This window comes from Scedosporium apiospermum (genome assembly GCF_000732125.1).
Source record: "Scedosporium apiospermum strain IHEM 14462 chromosome Unknown SEQ_SAPIO_0097, whole genome shotgun sequence".
NCBI classification, from domain to species: domain Eukaryota; kingdom Fungi; phylum Ascomycota; class Sordariomycetes; order Microascales; family Microascaceae; genus Scedosporium; species Scedosporium apiospermum.
Genome location: NW_015971798.1, coordinates 320,770 through 340,748, shown reverse-complemented (window position 1 = coordinate 340,748; position 19,979 = coordinate 320,770). Strand labels below are relative to the sequence as shown.

The 19,979-nt window shown below is 52.2% G+C and overlaps 3 protein-coding genes and 1 pseudogene across 3 annotated transcripts; 2 read left to right on the top strand and 2 right to left on the bottom strand.

Annotated features, from left to right (window-relative positions):
- Window positions 1-424: 424 nt before the first annotated feature.
- Window positions 425-1,833, bottom strand: SAPIO_CDS5149 (Uncharacterized protein; the record flags this gene model as incomplete). The annotated part of the gene is made up of 4 exons (XM_016787536.1): window positions 425-769; window positions 861-1,456; window positions 1,556-1,623; window positions 1,703-1,833. 4 exons carry the CDS (start codon window positions 1,831-1,833, stop codon window positions 425-427), a joined length of 1,140 nt encoding a protein of 379 aa, XP_016642867.1.
- Window positions 1,834-3,807: 1,974 nt separating this feature from the next.
- Window positions 3,808-5,806, top strand: SAPIO_CDS5148 (uncharacterized protein; the record flags this gene model as incomplete). The annotated part of the gene is made up of 7 exons (XM_016787535.1): window positions 3,808-3,821; window positions 3,921-3,990; window positions 4,051-4,131; window positions 4,206-4,556; window positions 4,630-4,998; window positions 5,116-5,532; window positions 5,624-5,806. 7 exons carry the CDS (start codon window positions 3,808-3,810, stop codon window positions 5,804-5,806), a joined length of 1,485 nt encoding a protein of 494 aa, XP_016642866.1.
- A 645-nt stretch (window positions 5,807-6,451) lies between these two features.
- On the bottom strand, window positions 6,452-7,558 carry SAPIO_CDS5147 (annotated as a pseudogene; the record flags this gene model as incomplete).
- Window positions 7,559-11,569: 4,011 nt separating this feature from the next.
- Window positions 11,570-19,418, top strand: SAPIO_CDS5146 (Hsp90-like protein; the record flags this gene model as incomplete). The annotated part of the gene is made up of 3 exons (XM_016787534.1): window positions 11,570-11,700; window positions 11,899-14,270; window positions 14,347-19,418. The coding sequence occupies 3 exons, from the start codon at window positions 11,570-11,572 to the stop codon at window positions 19,416-19,418; spliced, it is 7,575 nt and encodes a 2,524-aa protein (XP_016642865.1).
- Window positions 19,419-19,979: the final 561 nt, after the last annotated feature.

Below are 19,979 nucleotides of genomic sequence, written 5' to 3'. Positions count from 1 at the left end.
CTCGGTAAAGGTGCTTTCAAGGATGGACGTCGTCGTGGGAACGTCTCCGGCGAACCCCAGAACACAGGGGCGTCGATCAAGAGCGCCGTCGATGTTGGGCTGCATGTACTCTCACCGGTCGTAATCCCTTGGTCTGCATTCAAATCGGAATAGCTTCTAACCATAGTATATCGAAAAGTCCCCTCCGCGTCTATCATTACAATACCAGGATACACTCACTGGACAAGCATTTTCATACCACCCATATATAGCATAATACATGCATATTTTATGGACTAACAGGACTCCAAACGCCTAGTAGCCACAGCCCTGTTTCAAAGAAAGAAATCGAGGGAAAACAGAAAGAAAAAAAGAAAAGAAACAATCATCGTCTATCCAACCATGTCGAAAAGGGAAAGGGCTCCGGAATAATTTGAACGCGATCTCATGAAGAGCTTGTTAGCATGGTATCCCGATCAAACGGAGAATACGGCCTAAAGCTCCGTAGCAACAAGTAGACAATGAGCAATACGCCCGCAACCAAGGAAGCGCGACGCAAGAGAGGTTTGCTCGCGCCAAGGGAGGAGACAGAGCTACCAGCGTCGACAAACAATTTCTTGACGGCATCGTACCCGAGTTTGTAGTAGATGATGCCGCAGAGGGATATCGAGTAGCCAAAGGCTTGGAGGGCGGTTACTTCGGTGCCCCAGATGATCATGGAGGCCGTGACGAGAAGAATGTCTTTGAGGACACCGCAGAGGGTGAGAACTACGGCTGAAGTTTTGCCGATCTATTCGACGTGTTAACGTTTGGAAGAAAAGTAAAGAAGAGTGAATGCGGCCAAAAGAGAGCTGAGGAGGGTTATAGGTATGTAAACTTACGAGTGAGACGGCGGCCAAGTTGAGAAAGAAGGCAAACATGCCACTAATTGCGAAATTGAAGAAGCCAACATTGGCGAATTCGGCGGCGGTCACCTTGGGAATGTCCCAGATCAAGGCGACAATGAAATTGAGGACAGCGCAGATGGGGGAATAGTAATAGATGGAGAGAAGAGGATCCATCTTGAACTCGGCGGTGAGTAACTTTTGAACCATGCTAAGACGAGTAGCCTCGAACACGACGGCTCCCAGCTGGAAGAACACGCCGATGGGGACAAAGTCGATCTCTCCAATGGAAGCAAGGAGGATACCGAAAGCGATGATGGAGACATTGAGCAAGACTTTGAGGTTGGGGCGGCTAACGCCAAGGAGCCAGCCGGATAGGAGCACGGCTACGGGGGTGGTGGCCTTGAGCATCTGGATGAAGGCGACCGAGAGGTAGAGGTAGGCGCGGTTGCTGCCTATCAGACTGAAGCTGAAGGTTATGCCGATGGGGAGGATGGCGCGCATGTAGACTTGGGGAGTCATCTTGATCTTGTGCCGGCTATCGAGGAGGGTTGTCCATCGTGCCATGATCTGGGTTAGGAGGGCGGCGAGACCTAGGTGGTAGGTGGTCAAGATGATTGGATAGCCTTTTTTTCCATTTCCCGAGTATAAGTATTTAATTCCGTCAAGCGAGGCATCGTATTAAAGCTTACGAAAATTGAGACTGTCGAGGAGCCATTTGTTATGGAGGATGACTGCGGAGCTGAGGGAGATCCAAGATCTAATGAGCTCTCATGTTAGCTATGTATCTGCGCAGCTAGGATAAAAGACGAGAGAACTCGATGACGAATGAAACCTACACTACATAGACCGCTGCGGGGACCGAGGGCTTCGCCTTTGGAGGATATTTCCCATCCAGATCAGGGTTGGCCACTGGCAGCATCGGACCATCCTCTTCCTTCGGCTCAAGGAGCCCTGCCTTGTTGTTCATACTGGCTTACGTGCAGAAGGACGAAGAGTTGGGATATGTGAGTTCCTTCTGAGTGGAATTGAATTTAGGGTTCTCAGAGTGAAGCGCCGTCTTATGAATGTGGTTGAGATAGATTGGTGGCGGCAAACATCCAAGGGCGTTCAGCGACTGAGTCCAGACCTTACCTCATGATTGTCGAAGTCGCAGACCCAACGTGTCGTGAAGGCGCAGTACCGCAATTGGACAGGCGATTGAGAAGCCCCTCGTTGTACCCTTATTGGTATGAATACGAGGTATGTGTTCAATGGACTCGAGTCTCGACACACCAGGGCGGCTAATATTAATGGTTACTTGCCCCTGTACCTAGTAAGATTCCGGAAACGGCGCGGAATGTTGCAGGTTGAGGCGGATCTTTTGATGAGAACAGCTAGATGTCCACTGTCGTCACACACGGAAGGTTATTTTTCGGAAGTTAAGAGAACGTTAATGGCTTCCTGGGCAGCCGAGGCTCGTCAGGAACAGCGAAAGTTGAGGCCTTTGTTGAAGTCGAGGAGGAAGCAGAGGATCGGTTTCAGGCTCTACCGAAGGATTCTCGTCACATTGATCAAAGCTGGCCTTTTGGAAGGCCGATCGGCTGATGCCGCCGTCTTAAACTGTGAGACTTGACAGGTCAACTTGTCCTCGTCCACATCTGTCCAGAAACATCATCTCTAGAAATGAAAGAGAGCACTTCATACATAGGTATTCTTAGGCGTCAGTGGAGGGGAGCCTAACGTTTTTATCAGGGGCTAGGGTTCCTGGTCAAGCCAGGCTGTGCCTGAGAAATCCAGCGGAAAATAGTATAGCGTGGTCTTGGATGGACAAAGACGTTGCATCCGACGATGGGATCACATCACCTTGTGGACACTGCAGGCCTACTAAGTGAACTACACTACAGGGTACGAACTGCTTGGTACGGATAAACCTGCAGGACATCCGCACCCCAGCTTGGCGACAACTGCAAGTCAGTCTAGACCCCAGGCAAAAAAGCCATAAAGCTGCAGGTCTACCACCGTAGAGCAGTTGGGACCACAGGCGGCGCGTGTAAGACCTTTCCTTTCCTTTTTTTTTTTTTTTCTTTTTCTTCTTTTAGCTTCTCAGCTTCTAGCCTACTTCCTATGAGCAGCAAGTACAAGACTTAATTCAGCACTGAGGCTTCTTAGCCCTTGATTGTTGACCTTCATTTCATAGGCTCATCCCATATCCCGTATCCCGTGCTAAATGAGGCCTGTCGATTGGTGGCACTTGAAGTGCCTGCATCGTTACGACATTGGGCTGGAACCAACTGTGGCCAGTTGAAATTGAGTTTTAGGTTGTGGCCACCCCCTGAAAAGATCTGGAGCGATTAATGAACAGCACAGAGCGTCGGCGGTGTCGGATCCAGGAACCATCCACCCACAAAGCACGAACTACGTTTACACTACTGCCAGGCACTGGTCCAGATGAAGCACCAACGATCGCCTTGCACTGACAGCGACGCTCCTAGGGCTTGCTGGCGAATTTCTTTGGCTATCGGGGGGCCTCGGCAGCCCGCGCCAAGGCTAAACAATCTCTTAGATGTAGTTTCGAGTTCTAAACCTCACATTCTGTCGTCTTCCCCGTCTCGTACTTTGACTGGGCAGATCCTCCAAACGCTTGTGTGAAGTTGACTATAATTGATGGATTAATACCATCTAACTTGGCATCATTGATTCATTAAATTTACCCAGATCGCGAGATGTAGTGTTCTCTCACACACACATTCTTTCTGTCCCTTTCTTTCTTTTTCATTTATTTTTTATATGTATTTTACGGTTTACTCTTTTCAATCCACACTCATTCTCTCATTGCCCTCTTTTCTTCCCTCTTTTTCTTTTCTTCAAGGTAGATATATTTCCGGAGCCCGGTTGCGCTTGTTCTCGTCGATTCGGCCCTTCATTCCGCATACTGCCTCGCAGACGGATGTTGTCGCCGTCCATGACACCTCAGATGTAGGTAGCTAGCTTTCTTATCTCTTTAGGTTTTATGTCCACACTGCCGTTCCCTAAGTCTTCGCTAGAATTGGTCGCTCGGTTAACCTCTCCGCCCAGCAATGTCGATGTATTGGTTATTGGTGCTGGTCCCACGGGACTTGGTGCTGCCAAACGTCTTCATCAGATCGTAACCGCCTTCTTCCCTGGCTCCATTGATACCGGATAGTGAGACTAAGACGTGCTCCAGAACGGGCCCTCGTGGCTAATCGTGGACTCAAACGAAAAACCCGGCGGTCTTGCCTCCACCGACGTTACCCCCGAGGGATTCGTATGTGCTCTGTCTCCATCAACTAACCGCTACTCGTGAGAACTTCAATCGCCATTCTAACTAAGAGGCGGTAGTTGTATGATGTCGGCGGACATGTCATCTTCTCTCATTACAAGTACTTTGACGACTGCCTAGACGAGGCTCTTCCGAATAAGGAAGACTGGTACCACCATCAACGCATATCTTATGTGAGGTACAAGGGACTCTGGGTACCTTACCCGTTCCAAAATAACATCTCCATGCTTCCCAAGGAAGATCAAGTCCACTGTATAGATGCTCTTATCGATGCCGCAATGGAATGCCGGACAGCTACTACGAAACCCGCCAACTTTGACGAGTGGATCTTGCGTATGACGGGGAAGGGGATCGCTGATATTTTTATGCGCCCGTACAATTGGAAGGTGTGGGCGGTGCCCACAACTATGGTATGTATCATACTGCAATCCGGGAATGTGGTTGGTCTTTCTTTTCTTCGTCAAGGCTTACATCTAGGCTTAGATGCAATGTGACTGGCTGGGCGAGCGTGTAGCTGCCCCGGATGTCAAGTCTGTCGTCAGGAACGTTCTTCTGGGCAAAGTCGCAGGGGGCTGGGGACCGAACGCGACATTCCGGTTCCCCGCTCGGAGCGGCACGGGTGGCATCTGGAATGCCGTTGCTGCAACCCTTCCAGATGAGATGAAACTCTTTGGGGAGGGAAGTACGGTAGTCAAGGTGGATGCCGGATTAAAGTTGGTGACTCTCAAAGATGGGACGACAATACAGTACAAGAGATTGATATCAACGATGGCAGTCGATAACCTCGCCGGGGTAATGGAGGACGGGGCGCTGGTGGCACTGACAGAGCAGCTATTCTACTCGTCGACCCATGTTATTGGAGTTGGGCTCCGTGGTGAGCGCCCAGACGCAATTGGCGACAAATGCTGGGTAGAATAATGAATGTTCCCGATAGATAAAAGGGGAGATATGCTGACAGCCCTTCTATAGTTGTACTTCCCTGAAGACGATTGTCCATTTTATCGCGCCACAATCTTCTCCAACTACTCGCCATACAATCAGCCGTCTGCTGATATCGAGCTACCAACAATGTTCCTAGCTAACGGCAGCAAACCAAGCTCTACCGACGCAAAGCCGGGGCCCTACTGGTCCATCATGCTCGAGGTCTCAGAGTCTTCGATGAAGCCTGTTGACCACGATACACTCCTGGAGAAATCCATTCAGGGCCTTCTCAACACTGATGTGATTCAGCCAGAGGATGAGATTGTATCTACGTACCATAGGAGATTCGGCCATGGATACCCTACGCCGACCATCGAAAGAGACGGCGTCCTCGACCAGTTACTTCCAAAGCTTCGGTCTATGGACATCTACTCTCGAGGCAGATTTGGGAGTTGGAAATATGAGGTAAGCGGAGTTTTATTTCTCACTCGTCCAAAAAGATGCTAGAGGATCTTCATTCCTCATTGTCTGTTCCGACTCGTTGACCTTCGTCTAGGTCGGAAACCAAGATCACTCTTTCATGCTCGGGGTGGAAGCGGTTGATAACATCGTCAGCGGTGGCATCGAACTGACGCTTAACTACCCTAACGTCGTGAATAATCGCCGGAATGGTGAGCGCCGTTTAAATCAGGACAATGATATAACACCGAGGCTTGGGGCCGGCAATCGACTTAATTAAACATGAGTCAATCCACTATCCATAAATATCGCTATACGGTCTTACGCTGGTGCCTGTTTGAAGCTCAAAGGTGCTGCTCCATTTCTCAATAAGACGCTCGCCGGAGTTTGATGGAAATCTAGGGCAGGTAGTACTTCTAACCAGGGGGCACACACTGCCAAGCTGATTAGGTTCAGCCTTAACTTTTGACAACTACTGTACACTTCCACGTCGTGCCGACATATCTTGCAAGCCCACGTTGTCGTCCACTCGCCGCACATCTTTCTCACCGCCATGTCTGATGCCAGTGCTGTCCTCAAAGGTACCTGTGCATACCTTGGCGACAGCCCGAAGTTGGGAGTTCTCGGTATACATGTACAACTGCTACGAGGCTAGGTATAAGTGTCTTCGTGTGAGCAGGCTTCTAGTAGGCTTCTAATAGCATCCGGTTTGTCTAACAATCTAGCAATATACATAGATGAAAGAACATCTTCTTTGAACACATCTTTGAAGAAGAAGCTGTGGCGAAATAAAATTTCTACAACAATCACATCACATGCAGACCACGACCGCCCCCGTCCGCATCCGACGACATCTATTTAGTGTATCCGCAAATCTCGCGGACCACTTCACCGTTTCCAAAACCGGGGAGGTACCCACCACGAACTAGGGATCCTCCAAGCTTCCCGATCGTTTTAGATGAATCAACAGGGCGGGTCGCTTGGGCGAATTTCCTTTGATTGAGCTTGATCGCTTGACTCGCTTTCGCTTAGGGCTCCTCTGCGGATCATCGGAGACCGCATCCGCAGACACCTGACTCTGCTGTTGCGACCTACGACCGACCGATGGAGTCTGGGGGAGCGGAGATGTGTCGTAGGCGTGTGGTATTTCTAAGCCTCCCGGAGGCCGCGGGATGGAGGCTTTCCCCGGGACTCTAGCATTTGCGGCCCGGATGAATATGTCGCGGTACTTTTTTGCCAACAGCCTAACATTTCGGAAGGCAGTAACTGCTCGGCAAAGAGATTCGACGTCGGTCCATAGTGCCCATTGATCTATTGCGGTCATAAAGTAATGAGGCAAGTCTCCCCAAGCAGCTGGTCCACTGATGTGGTGTGCATAAAGTACGAGGGTGGTGCTGGTCAGCGTGCAGCTGAAGGCGTAAGGCTTGCCGTCATACTCGTTGGATTCCACCATGCCATAAGTTCGTATGCTGTGCATAGCACGACATCCCAATGCGCCGTCAATGCGGGCCTGCTGTTCGGCTACGGACTCCGCGCCAGACGGACCTTTGACTTCCACAAAGAAGTTCGGCACCACCGGCCTATTCTTCCAGTTGGATGGCACAATTAGCTTATCAAGTTCATTGCGGAGCTGTCGGGAGACCTCTTCGGGACGCGCGCCATAATATAAGTCCGGTTCGGCTAATGCAGTCTCGTCTGCAATCGCGGCGAGATTATTGAACTGCGTTTTCATGGCGGATGGATGGCCGATATCATCTGGGCCGGCAATGGTCCATAGAATTTTCATCACATCCTCCTCGTTCTGGGCGCTCAGACACTGGGACCGGATATTTATGAACTCCTGCGCTGAGTAGTAGACCGACGGGAGCTGAACCGCCAATGCTTCTCTGAGCTCCGTGAGGTCTGCCTCTGACGAGGAAGACCTAGTGTGGATGTTGTGATCCGTTAGATGTTGACTGAACTCTCTATCATACGGGCGTGTCTTTTGGGGGTTGCGGGGAGCCGCTGTCGATAGGCGGATCTGATCTCCCATGGTCGGATCGGCATACTGAAACGAGGTTCATCAGAAAATGAAAAAAGAAAAAAAAAAAAAAAAAAAAAAAAAAAAAAAAAAAGTAAACCTCTAGTCTCTGGTTCCTGCGTGAGATTCTTACTCCTCTTAGATCAGACAAGTCTGGTCCGCCGAACCTTGCAAAATGGGCAAGGCCACGATCGATAGAGACGGTGTCTGGGAGGCAATGTGTGCTCGACCTCCGGGGCAAAACCGCGGGGCGAAGGATACGGTTACGGCGGTTGAGCTCTTTCAAGGCTCCGGGGGTCAGCCAAACTTTGGACAAACGGTCGTAAAACTCAGGGGGATATTGCCAAGATTCGTCTGAGTTCGTGTCTTGAGAACTCTCCTCCAGAAACTCGTCTCCATGCCGTGAAAAGCTAGTCGGCGTCGCCATGACGGATATATAGGGCGATTGGGAAAAGCTGCCACCTTTGTGGGAAACGCCAGAAAGTTGTGCCGTCGGAGGTTGATCCCAAGTCGATGTGTTCGATGTGTCCGATGTGTCGCGCTTGAGCTAGCACATTCGTGTAGGAGTGTTTTGGACCTAGACACGTATGGGGAAGTGGACAATACTGTTTTATGATATTCGATAGCTTTCATGGAGCTATTTGAGATATTTCGTCGGGCATTCTCTTTCATGTAAGGTGGCCTCTGCACTGGTCAAGAACGAAAGCAGAATGAATCAGTATCCAGTCCGCGTCAGAGGCCTTTGTTCCCAAAGGGGACTTCCCTGAACGCGGAAACGGCAATTGTTCTTTCACTTTAGGAAGCCTGTGGAATTGCATTCCCTCAGCCTCATTGGGCAAGGAAGGTATCTAAGGGGTAACAGGACCGGCAGGATCCCGAGAGGTCAGCACTAGGAACCCAGTGGCACAGATATGCGAAGAGGTTTGGGCGTTTTAGACTGCATACTTACGGTAAGGACGGCTCTGAACAAATTCCGGAATGCTTCTCACACGGCTACGAGTCTGTCTGTTATGAGATACGGTACGCGGATACTGATGCTACAAGTTAGGAAGCGTGTATTAGGGGCCAGCCATCAGACAAGCTCCCACCAAAACGAGCCCGGCATCACGGCACGTTGAGGACAAGGCCATACTGCCTCGTATGGTATATACGGATCGATTTGCAAGGATACATTAAGCTCTACTATGGCCAGCTACGTATTGAACCTTGAATACTCACTCCTGAGAAGTTCTCGCCGCTCCAGTTGCGTGTTCTCGAGGGTACAGGTCATTGTTTGAGGGCACCCGCGGAACGAGAGCAACATTTTCCTAACGGCTGTTTACAAACTCTAGGCGCAATTCTCATGGCATCCCACGGTTCACGTTGGTGCTGGAAGAGTAGCAGAAGCAGGTGGAAGCACTCCCGAGTCCGGGAAGCCCTGCTGTTCAATATGGGATGATATCATTGATATGGGCAGAGGCCTCGATGCGTCGCCATGATGGTGGAGGTCTATAAACTAACAGTTGAAATGGACCAAATTCCCATGCAAGACCACCTAGGAAGATTGCACTTCTCTGGTGGACAGTGACGCCTTGCTCGACGTAGACTGTTCAGTCTCGCACCGAACATCCCTGACTTGAAGCAGAGCTCTCTAGCAATTAGGTCGGCGAACGGGCTTGACTTCAACAAGGCATAGTATAGAGAGGTGTTTTGATGACCTCCCATTTCCTCTCCTCCTTCTTTCTGTTCCTTCTCCTTTTAATTCCTTCTCCTTTTTTTCTTCTCCCTTTTTCTTCCTTGCCGCCGGTAACTGTACATTTACGGAGCAGATATGTTTGGCCGCATGTCGGCTATAGATAACGCTGGATGTTTTCCCACGACACAGCCGGCCGAGGCCGGCACGTGAGGAAAGGAGAGACACGGCGCTTCCTCTCCGGTTGCTCCGGTCTCTCCGGTGTTTCCGCTGCTTAGCGAATTACTGTGGAACCGAAATCAGTTATTGTTCAAATTCAACCTTCAATTGTGAAAGAAAGACCCACCACGGCTGCTATTACCATTGGCAGTTGTTGGCGTTTGAGATTCCGAGTTGTCTTGGCCGGACAATCAGATCCATCAATTGGATATCTTGAGCGGCACTAACACCGCATCATTGAGTTTAATAAACCTACGAAAGTGCCTACACTAGGCGCGAGAAGGAACTAGTGAAGTATTATACAGTTGTGACTTTATACTTAACCGTAAATCCCCTCTTCGCAGTTCCCTCATGAGGCCTAGACCACTGTAGTTTCACTGACAGAGGATGGAGATTTCACCACGGGCTAATTTCTCAAGCCGTGCCCGAAGGGAAGGAGGTGGGGCAGGTGCGGCTCCGCCTGTTGTAATCATCTATCCTCGTCCACTCATGCTGGAGATAGAGTGGAGGTCACATCAGGGTGCTTCGGTCTATCCCTTGAACCGATGAGCCAAAATGCCAGTTTGATGCACGACAGATCTGGATCGGATTAAGAAAACCTAAATATGGTTCCTGTCCCGGTCAGAGACTGTGGGCCTTCGTCGCTGATCAGGGGAGTTGGCCATGGTCCCCCTCTTTCTTCTCCTGCTGTTGGCTAGCCTCGCTGCGCTCTCTGTTTCAAGGCCGGGTAGTGTTTATGGACTGGAACCCGACCAGGCTGCGGATGAGACCAGGTACTTCGTTCAAGTCCTTCAGCTCACAGAAAAGAAAAACTGGAAGAATGCTCGCCAGAGGCGACACAGGGCTTTTGTGCGGAACCGATACTTGAGACGACCCGGTCATGTACTCCGTAATAAATGGTAGGAGGACTTGGACATCTACTTCGTACTTTGTAGGCGTTGAGCTAATAACCTAAAAGCATGGCTGCTATCAGTTGATGTGACCTGGTGGTGGAATGGACTTGTCGACCCTTACATCTTTCAATGTCCCGTTTCACGAAGTGGGCGTGGTGCCTGAGGTATTAAATATCAAAGTGGGGGCGAAAGGCCTTGCACTGTGTTAGTCTACTTCGTACACTACCTCCCAGTCTGGGATGCCTGGCGATCATCAAGGTTACACTACGGGTACGGAGTACACTCACTGCGAGCTCGCACTACACTATATTGTACCGTCGAGGTACACCACAGCTCTCTGTCTCATCGATGTTGGGCTAATACCAGACGGCTGGTGTTGTTTCGCCTTGAGGACCTCAATACTGCAGCTGCATGTGGCCAGGGTAGCCTCCACTATGCGTAATTGTGTTAATTCATAATCCATAGGCTGGAAAATGCTTCGAAAGGTGACTGACGCTAGAATTCGTAACGAGTACCTCGGTACGAAGTACAAGGGTACACAGTAATATGTACTTTGCATATGTAACGTGGGGTGCCAGGCCCTGACCAGCCCTCCAGGTTTTCCACAGTATGGAATTAACAAACCCAGCCTCGAGCACTGTATCAGCCACACACCAGTGCAACGAGCATCTAATGTTGTTGTGGCGCACCCCCTTCCTAGCCATGTTTATGGCTTATTACGGTTCGAATGTTTGCTGCAGGACAAAAACAGGCATTATTTGAGCTTACTCGCTGACACTTAAGTGTTTCTACATACTTCATAAGAGGCATGTCTATCTAAGATGCTCCCTGCCTTCCTTTGTGTGCTGTTATAGTTTTCTGTTGATGCTCTCTGCATTGTGCTCGGTCTCAGCCACATCCCCGTCCCCATCCCTTTAATACCGATCGAGTATTAGTGCAGACGCTAACATTGCTGGACCGTCCGTGGATAGCGAAGGTGTGGATCCAGGGAGCTGGTTGCTGCACTTCTCCGCCTCGTCCCTTATCCTTGCTTCCGACTCAACGTCCACACAAACCCCGGCGGGCCCCCTCAAATTTTCCGACAACCACGACAACGACCGTTGATGAAATATGCCCGTATCGACCGCCGCTTGCTGCCTACGTCGATGATGGGTAGATAGGGCCTCAAAACCACCTCCCCTTCCCACCCTGTCGGCCGAACTCGCGCGCGTGCGTGTCCACATATGACTGCCCTAGACCATGGACACCACAGCTATCGTGTCCGACGACCAGTTGGACCCTCCCGTGCGGCTCTTTGAGCGCCTCCGCCAGATCGCTGGCTACACCTGGGATGAGTCCACGGCCCCTGTCCATACCAGCTTCGATGCCTGGTGAGTAGTATCTCCCGCAAGATTATGTTAATATTTTAGTACTTTTTTTCGCATTTTTTTTCTCTCGTCTTCCCTTATCCTACCCCCTGCTCTCCCCCACCTCTCACCTAGAGGGATATTCCTATTTCAACGTCCTTCTTAGCTGGATTTTCCTCGTCTCTTTCTCGACAAGCCCGCTGACACCTGTGTCCTTGGAAGGCTCATCTGCGGAACTCGCTTCGTCTCCCCGTACAGTTCAAGCCCTCCTCACCATGCTTCGAGTCCGGGATCCACCTGTCGGTTCCCCTCTGGGCGACCTTCACCCTCCGATATTTACGTATCTCCCAACTTCCATATCGATTTAAGCTCCGAATCCTCGAATACGACTCCGCCTGCCCTGGCTCCGAACGTGCCCGAGATATCATATATTGAAGAACCTGTCCTTGCCCGTGTATCTTACCAAGTGGTCCGCGAAGAGCGAGCCTTCCACATAACCAAGAGCTTAGTGTCATCCGCAGATCCCCAGGGCGACCACATTATCAAACCACTAGATCTCCTCCGCTTAACTCCACACCAAGGCGACCGCGGTCCTATCGTGCTTGCCATCTATCAGCATCCGGGCCCTAATGCGCTCCGCAGACTCGTTGACCTGGGTCCCGCTTTCTACACCTCTCGCAAATTCGAAGATACCTACCATGCGCACATTAAAACCGACTTACCCCTCGATCCTCCCATCAACCTAAGAGACTTCCTCAACTTTGCCATCGGCGCCGCACAGTGCCTCGAGATTTTGCATCATGGCTTGGGCATGATTCATGGCGAGATCCGGGGCGATGCCTTCCACTATAATATAGAAACCAACAAAGTTAGACTCGTTTCCTTCGGCTCTGGCGTTCGATCCTTCGAACATGGCCTGACCAGCACGGGCTGGTTGGCATTATCGCGGGAGCTCGGTGCCAAGAATAAACTATTGTACATCAGTCCCGAACAGACCGGTCGCATGCCCGCCGAACCCGACAGCAGGACCGATATTTACTCCCTCGGCGTTCTATTTTGGAGTCTCCTCACCCAGCGGCCCGTATTCGAAGGCGAAACTCCCCTCGATATCGTCCAGGGCGTCCTGAGGCGCCGCATCCCGCCCGTTTCCACGATGAGGCTCGATGTGCCGGACGTGATTGGTAGAATCATCCAAAAGTGCACTGCAAAGAATGTTGGGGAACGATATCATTCGGCGAGCGGTCTTCGGCACGACCTTACTACGATACAGGAACTCCTCGGTGACTGCGACTGGCCCGCGCTTCAGGAACTAGACATTGGAACCAAAGACGTCTCTTCCTTCTTCATATTACCCACCAAGATGATCGGACGGGATCCCGAGCGGGCCATGCTTCTCAAGGCTATCCAGCGAGTTGCCTTGAGCCATTCCGTTAACCAGAAGACGGGCGCCGGTGCCAACCGTTTCTCCGACGCCTCTAGCTTCTCCAACGAGTTCCTCGACGGCGCCGATGTCTCAAGTGAGGGCGCCAGCTCCGCCGATGGCAACAATAGACTCAGCAGTTCTTATGCTGCCACCGTATGCTCCGATCCCAGGCAGCCAAAAAACCCCTTCCAACCGTCTCACCTAGCCGAAACTCAGACGATCAATAGCGTCAATAGTGACACCCTGCCATCGCCTGCGTCCGGTCCCGCGGCAAGAATTCCTAAGCCCTGGGATCGTCATCATTCCGTATCTTTCGAAACGAAGAGCCTGATGGAGAGCGCCATGGCGGACCGTCATAGCGCCGTCGAGTCTTCCTCCTCTTCGAGCCTCTCGCGGAAACTCGGATCGGCCAAGTTTCGTCAGCGCGGCCATACCGAAGTCGTTACCATCGAGGGTGTCGCCGGGCAAGGCAAATCTTTTTTGGTGCAGTCCGTGCTGGCTGACGTGCGGCGGCAAGGGTATTGTGCGACGGCAAAGTTCGACACTGCGAGAAGGACTCCGTACGGCCCGCTTCTCAAGCTTCTTTCTTCTCTCTTTAGGCAGATTTGGGGCGAACGAAACACCGAAACACCATTCCATTTGGCACTTAAGCAATATGTGCGACCGGCCTGGCCCATGCTTCACCCCCTCCTCGGACTACCAGAGTTCCTACTTGGCCAGGATAAGGAGAAGGAGAAGGAGAAAGAGAATGTGAGCGGCAACGGTAATGACGGTGGAGGCAGCGTGCCTGCTGCACCTGGAACCGCGAGATCTGCCTCGACATCCTCACGACCACCCCTCAAGAGGCGAACCTCTTCCCCGGGGGCGTCTTCCAGGATATCCCGGATATCATCGGTCAGCTGCCAGAGCTCTCAGGACTTCCTACGCGCCGGTGCGGCCACCAAGACGTCGCGCCTGCTTAACACGTTCCTCGATGTCTTGCGCATGTTCACTGCCCACAAGTTCATCTGCTTTTGCCTTGACGATTTGCATTATGCCGATGATGAGTCTCTCGAGCTGATCTCCCAGATCATCGCTGCGAGGATGAGAATGGTTATTATTGTGACGTACCGACCGGACGAGATTTCACCTGAGAGGGTAAATCGCATCCTTCACCCGCCCGAATCAGAACGTATGTTGCCTTTTCCTTGGGCTTTCCTCTTCTCTTTTTTTCCCTCTCGACTAATTTAACTAACACATTCTAACAGAAATCTCGCGTTCAGGGGGACCGGTCATCACCAAGATCGTCCTTGAACCGTTAATCGAGGCGGATATTGTGGAATACGTCTCAGACACACTTAGCAGGCCCAAAAAGGAGGTCCTGCCGCTGTCTCTCGTTATCCAGTCCAAGACGGCCGGCAACCCGTTCTATATGCGGGAGATGCTAAATGCGTGCCATAGAAAGAAATGCATCTGGTACGACTACAGAGACACCCAGTGGCACTTCGACCTCGACAAGCTGTTTGATCAATTCCGGGGTGAGAAGGATTATGATGTCCTCGATACTGGCTTCATCACTCACCGTCTGAGCGAGTTGCCGCCAGCCTCCCGCTCTATACTCGCCTGGGCGGCTCTACTTGGGCAGGCATTCTCCTTCCAACTTATTCTCCGACTGCTGAATGGAGAATTTACTCGTGACCTTGATGACGAGGGCTCCTGTCCACCCTTAGAATCCTATTCGCAGCAAGACGCGGTCGCGGGCCTCCAAGCTGCTATACAAGCATATATATTAGTCCCTAGCGACTCCGATGACGTCTTCCGCTTTGCCCATGACCGGTACATCCAAGCTGCGGCTGCCTTGAGGGAATGCCAAGCGAGAAGGATGCATTTCGCGATTGCGCAGACGCTCCTCAAGCACTACAGTTGCGATGAAGGAATGCAGGAGAGCACGGCATTGCACATCTGTGAGGCTGTGGATCTTATCAGGCGCCGTATTAAGATCCGACAACCGTTCCGTAAACTCCTATTCGAATGTGCCCAAGTAGCCACCGAAAACGGTGCTAGGCCCACCGCGGCGAAGTATTACAGCAGCGCTGTGGCGCTGCTACAACCTAACCCTTGGGTGGACGATGCGGAAGATGTCTCTTATGAAGAGACTATCCAACTCTATCTACGGGCTGCAGAGTGTGCCCTCTTCATGGGCCACCATGCGGCCGCGAACAGCCTCCTCTCAACTATTTTTAAGAGCGCTAGATCTGCTTTAGACAAAGCCCCGGCTTACGTCTTACGGTCGAGAATTTTTGCGCAGAGCGGCGACGCCGATTCTACATTAATGTCCCTCAAAGACTGTCTTCTAGCTCTCGGCGTGGAGATCGACGAAAATACTACGTACCAGAAATGCGACGAGTGGTTCGAGGGCCTCTGCGTAAAGGTTCAAACAATAGATCGGGACGAATTGATGCGTTCGAGAGAACCAGTTGACCAGAACCTTGCCTCTATCGGAGCGGTTCTTGTTGAGACTCTCAGTGCCGCTTGGTGGATCGACTCGCTACAATTTTACCACCTCTCTCTAACCATGATGGACCTTCACTTGAAGTCCGGCGCCCTTCCGCAATCAGGCATGGCCTTTATGCATTTCGCAGTCGTCGCCCTCTCCCGATTCAATATGGTCCAATTCTCGTGTGACCTCTCCACGATGGCCATGAAGCTTCTCGACAAGTACCACGACCCGTTCACAAACTCCCGGGGCTTCCTCATGTTCGCCAACTTCCTGGCGCATATTAACTACCCCCTAAGCGATACCGTTACCCAGATGGAAGGGTTGGTGGAGTACGCCGCCGTGGCCGGGGATCGCATATCGACTATCCTTTGTGTCGGCATCTGCGCACTTGTGAGGTTTTACGCAAGCGAGAACTGCGCCGACCTCGAAGCGTATTGCCAGTTTGGATGCGAGGAGATCCCTAACTGGCATCAGGATTCTCGCGGCGGCACCGTACTCATATCTGTTCGGCAGACGAGCAGGGCTCTTCAGGGAAAGACGAGGACTTCGGAGCCTAACCATGTGCTTACTGACGAACACCACGACATGGCTGTCTACAAGCAGTGGCTACATGACAATACTCGCAACGGAAACCGCTCGTTACTCGTGTACGAGACGTTTGAGACTCTCATTCTCTTCCTTTTCGGACACTACGACAAGGCCGTCGAAGTGGGTGGCCGATGCCTTGAAAACATATCGAAGCTGTGGTCTTCGCGGAATACTCGATTGACGATGGTTGCGTATGGCCTCGCGCTCGCAGCGCGGATATTTCAAAAGTTGCCAGATCCGAGGCTGGCCGATACCGACGAGCTGAAAGCGGAGGTTAATGACGCGATTACACAGCTGAGGGATTTGACGAAGAAAGTGTCTGACTGGGAGGCTGTCAACAACGTCAACTACCTCGCTTGGTCGAAGTTCTTGGGTGCTCAAGTCGAAGAACTCTCAGGAAATGCTGCGTTCGCCATTCAACGGTATGAAGAAGGACTAGACCATGCTGCTGAAAACGGGTTTTTGTTCGAAGAAGCTCTTGGCAGCTATCTGTTAGGCGCGTGTTTCCTCCGACGCAACGCGAGGAGATCCGCGCGGGCCGTCCTGCGAGACGCCACTAGCCTATACCGACAGTTCGGGGCGTTAGGTGTAGCTGACCATATTCTAGAGGAGCACGCCGGTCTCCTATACGATGCCCGCGTGTACCCACGCCTCGCGGACGCGGGTATCCAAACAGACTTTGCGCCCGATGTGGGCCACGTGCCCTATCACACCCATGTCAACAATGAAGAAGACGATGAGCTGGAGCAAAATGCGCAACTCTCCGATACCAAGGGGGACCGTATCGGAGCGTGGACCGGCTCTATGCATATGCAGCAGGAGGCTGGCGCTGGCTTGCCGGCACTTGATATGATTGATTTACATGCCATCTTGCTCTCCTCGCAAGCGATGTCATCAGTGCTTCAAGTTGAGGATCTCCTGCAGACCATGTGCGATGCGATATTACAAACCTGCGGCGGATCAGCAACATTGGCGTCCATTGTGGTTTCGGATGACGACAATGGTTGGTGCCTTGCCGCCAGTGGAGATCCGGAACGGGGCGCGTCGGCTCACATACCTGGTCTGCCACTCTCGGGAACGTCACTTGTGGCAGAGAACGTGGTCCTTTACTGTACGCGATTCCGGGAGCCTGTCTTTATTACCGATCTCCTGAGCGACGAGAGATTTGGCAACGTGAGCGAAGCCTGGCTCCAGCGGAATCCAAGGAGCAAGGCCGTCATCGCCATTCCGATATCGCATGGCGAGAAGCCGCTTTTGGGAGTCCTCTACCTGGAGGGCGAGCCCGGATCGTTCACGGACCGCAACGTGACGGTGCTTCAGCTCCTCGTCAATCAGATCGGCATCAGCTACTCCAACGCAATGGCTATGAAGGCGATCGAAAAGGTGTCGGCCGAGTACGTGTCTGCACTCACGCTGCAGAAGGATGCATTGGCCAAAGCCCTCGAGGCTGAGACCAAGGCCAAGCATGCCGAGGCCGAAGCCAAGCGCAACGTTAAACTAGCGGAGGAGGCGGCGCGGGCCAAGTCTATCTTCCTGGCGAACGTATCTCACGAGCTGCGCACGCCGCTCAACGGCGTTATCGGCAACTCAGAACTTTTGAGAGAGAGCAACCTTAACAAGGAGCAGCAGGAGATGGCAGACTCCATTCGGGTGTCTGCCGATCTGCTACTTACCGTGATTAACGACATTCTAGACTTTTCTCGCATGGAAGCAGACAAGATGAAACTCTATGTCAGCGCGTTTAATCCCGGGGATATGCTTAGTGAGGTGGTGCGCGCTGCGTCCTACAGCAACCGTGAGAAGGCGGGCCGCGTCAGTATCGTCCAGGACATCAAGTTACCTCCCATGCTTATCTACGGAGACCCGATCCGGCTGCATCAGGTACTCGGCAATCTCATAGGGAACAGTTTGAAGTTCACCGAGAACGGCTCGGTCACGATCGGGGCGCGCGTGGAGTCCGATACCCAGGACAAGGTGGCACTCACCTTCTGGGTCGAAGATACCGGCATTGGCATACCACCGCAACAGCTGGCCAATTTATTCCAGCCGTTTAGCCAGGCCGATGCCAGCACGGCGCGCAAGTACGGAGGTAGCGGGCTGGGCCTCAGCATCTGCAAGAACCTTATCGAGACGATGATGAAGGGCAAGATTCAGCTGGAGAGCCAAGAAAATGTGGGTACCCGGGCCTGGTTTACGGTCACGTTCGAGAAGGCGTCGGCGGACGCCATGCTCGGGGATGCCGTCGGCTCGGAGCCCGTCTCGCCGAGTTCGCTGACCGGAACCGGAGTGTCGCCGGCAGAGTCGTCTTCGGATTCAGATCACAGCTTGGGATCCAACCCGTTTATCGACCTGTCGCAGGTGCCGAAGGACGAGCTACGGATCTGCATCGCCGAGGATAACCCGATCAACAAGAAGATCGCCATCCAGTACGTCAAGCTACTAGGGTATCCGAACGTCGACGCATACGAGAACGGGCAAAAAGCCGTCGAAGGCTTGCGGCGGAGAGCCGCCGAGGGTCGGCCATACCATGTGATCTTGATGGACGTGCAGATGCCGATCCTGGACGGTTACGAGGCCACGAAGGTCATTCGGAAGGACTCGAACGAGGAGGTCCGGAAGGTCCTCATCATCGCCATGACGGCGTCGGCCATTCACGGGGACCGGGAGAAGTGTCTTGCGGCGGGGATGAATGATTATCTTGCGAAGCCGGTGAGGTCGGACGTTTTGAAGAAGAAACTGGAGGCTTATGTTGGGCATTCGGAGGATGCGAGCCCTGAGCCGAAACCAGTGGCGGCGGCGGACGCAGTGGCCACAAGGGATGGCGAACGCAATATGTCAACACCACAAAGGTTAGGCAGTAGCGGAAACCACGAGGATGGTGTCAATGGCAATCCGAGAACCGTCTCAAACAACGACTCGTCGAGAAATGCTGCTCCCCCGAGTGGAACCTCTAGTGCAGGGCGCAACTCGCTCAGCGGTCAGCAGTCGTCAGATGTCGGGGCTTCCGCGGCAGACTCTGGTGGCGGCACTACCAAACGGCAGCCTCGCAAGCTCGTCAAGAATAGAACTAGCGGTGATCTCGGCTCTCAAGGACAGTCGACAACGCAAGCTGTCTCTCCCACCCAGGGTCCTGTTCCGGGCGTGGCTCAGGTACAGACTCAGACCTCATCGCAACAGGCTCTTCCAATAGTTGCTGATAGGGAGAAGCCCAAAGGAGTCCTGACGAAGAAACCTCCTGCTAGTCACGAGTAGTACAGAAGAACAAGGGACGGGGGCCGCAACCTGGCGCACACCGATACAACACGATTTCCTTCATCCCTTTTTTTTTTTTCCATCTCCTAGCCTACTTCTACTTATTGTTGTACGGCCGGTCTTGTAACTTTTTCCCTCCTCTGTCTCTTTGGGCGGGCGATTACTGGGATTCTTCATAATGTCAAATAGAAAGGCGTGTGTTTCCGGGGACTCGATCCTGAACTCTTTAATGGTTCCTTTTCTTTCTTTTCATTTCTTCCTCTTCTGGTCCTCCAACTTTCTCACGCCTTTTTTTTTTTTTTTTTTTACTTTTCTTTTCTTTTCACTTCGGACCCGATTCGGCTCTTGGTCAAGGGACGGCATTTTGCATCATTCGCGGAGCATTTTTACGGGTTGTAGGGTGGATGGAACGGGTTATGTTACCACTACTACTACTACCACTACTACGGAGAGAGGGGGCGAGAGCGTGTTGATCAGCTACTGCTCGGAGACGGAAGGCCCCCGAGGGAAGGGGGTAAGGATATGATTATACCTGGTTTTTGGTGGGGAATGGGTGAAGGA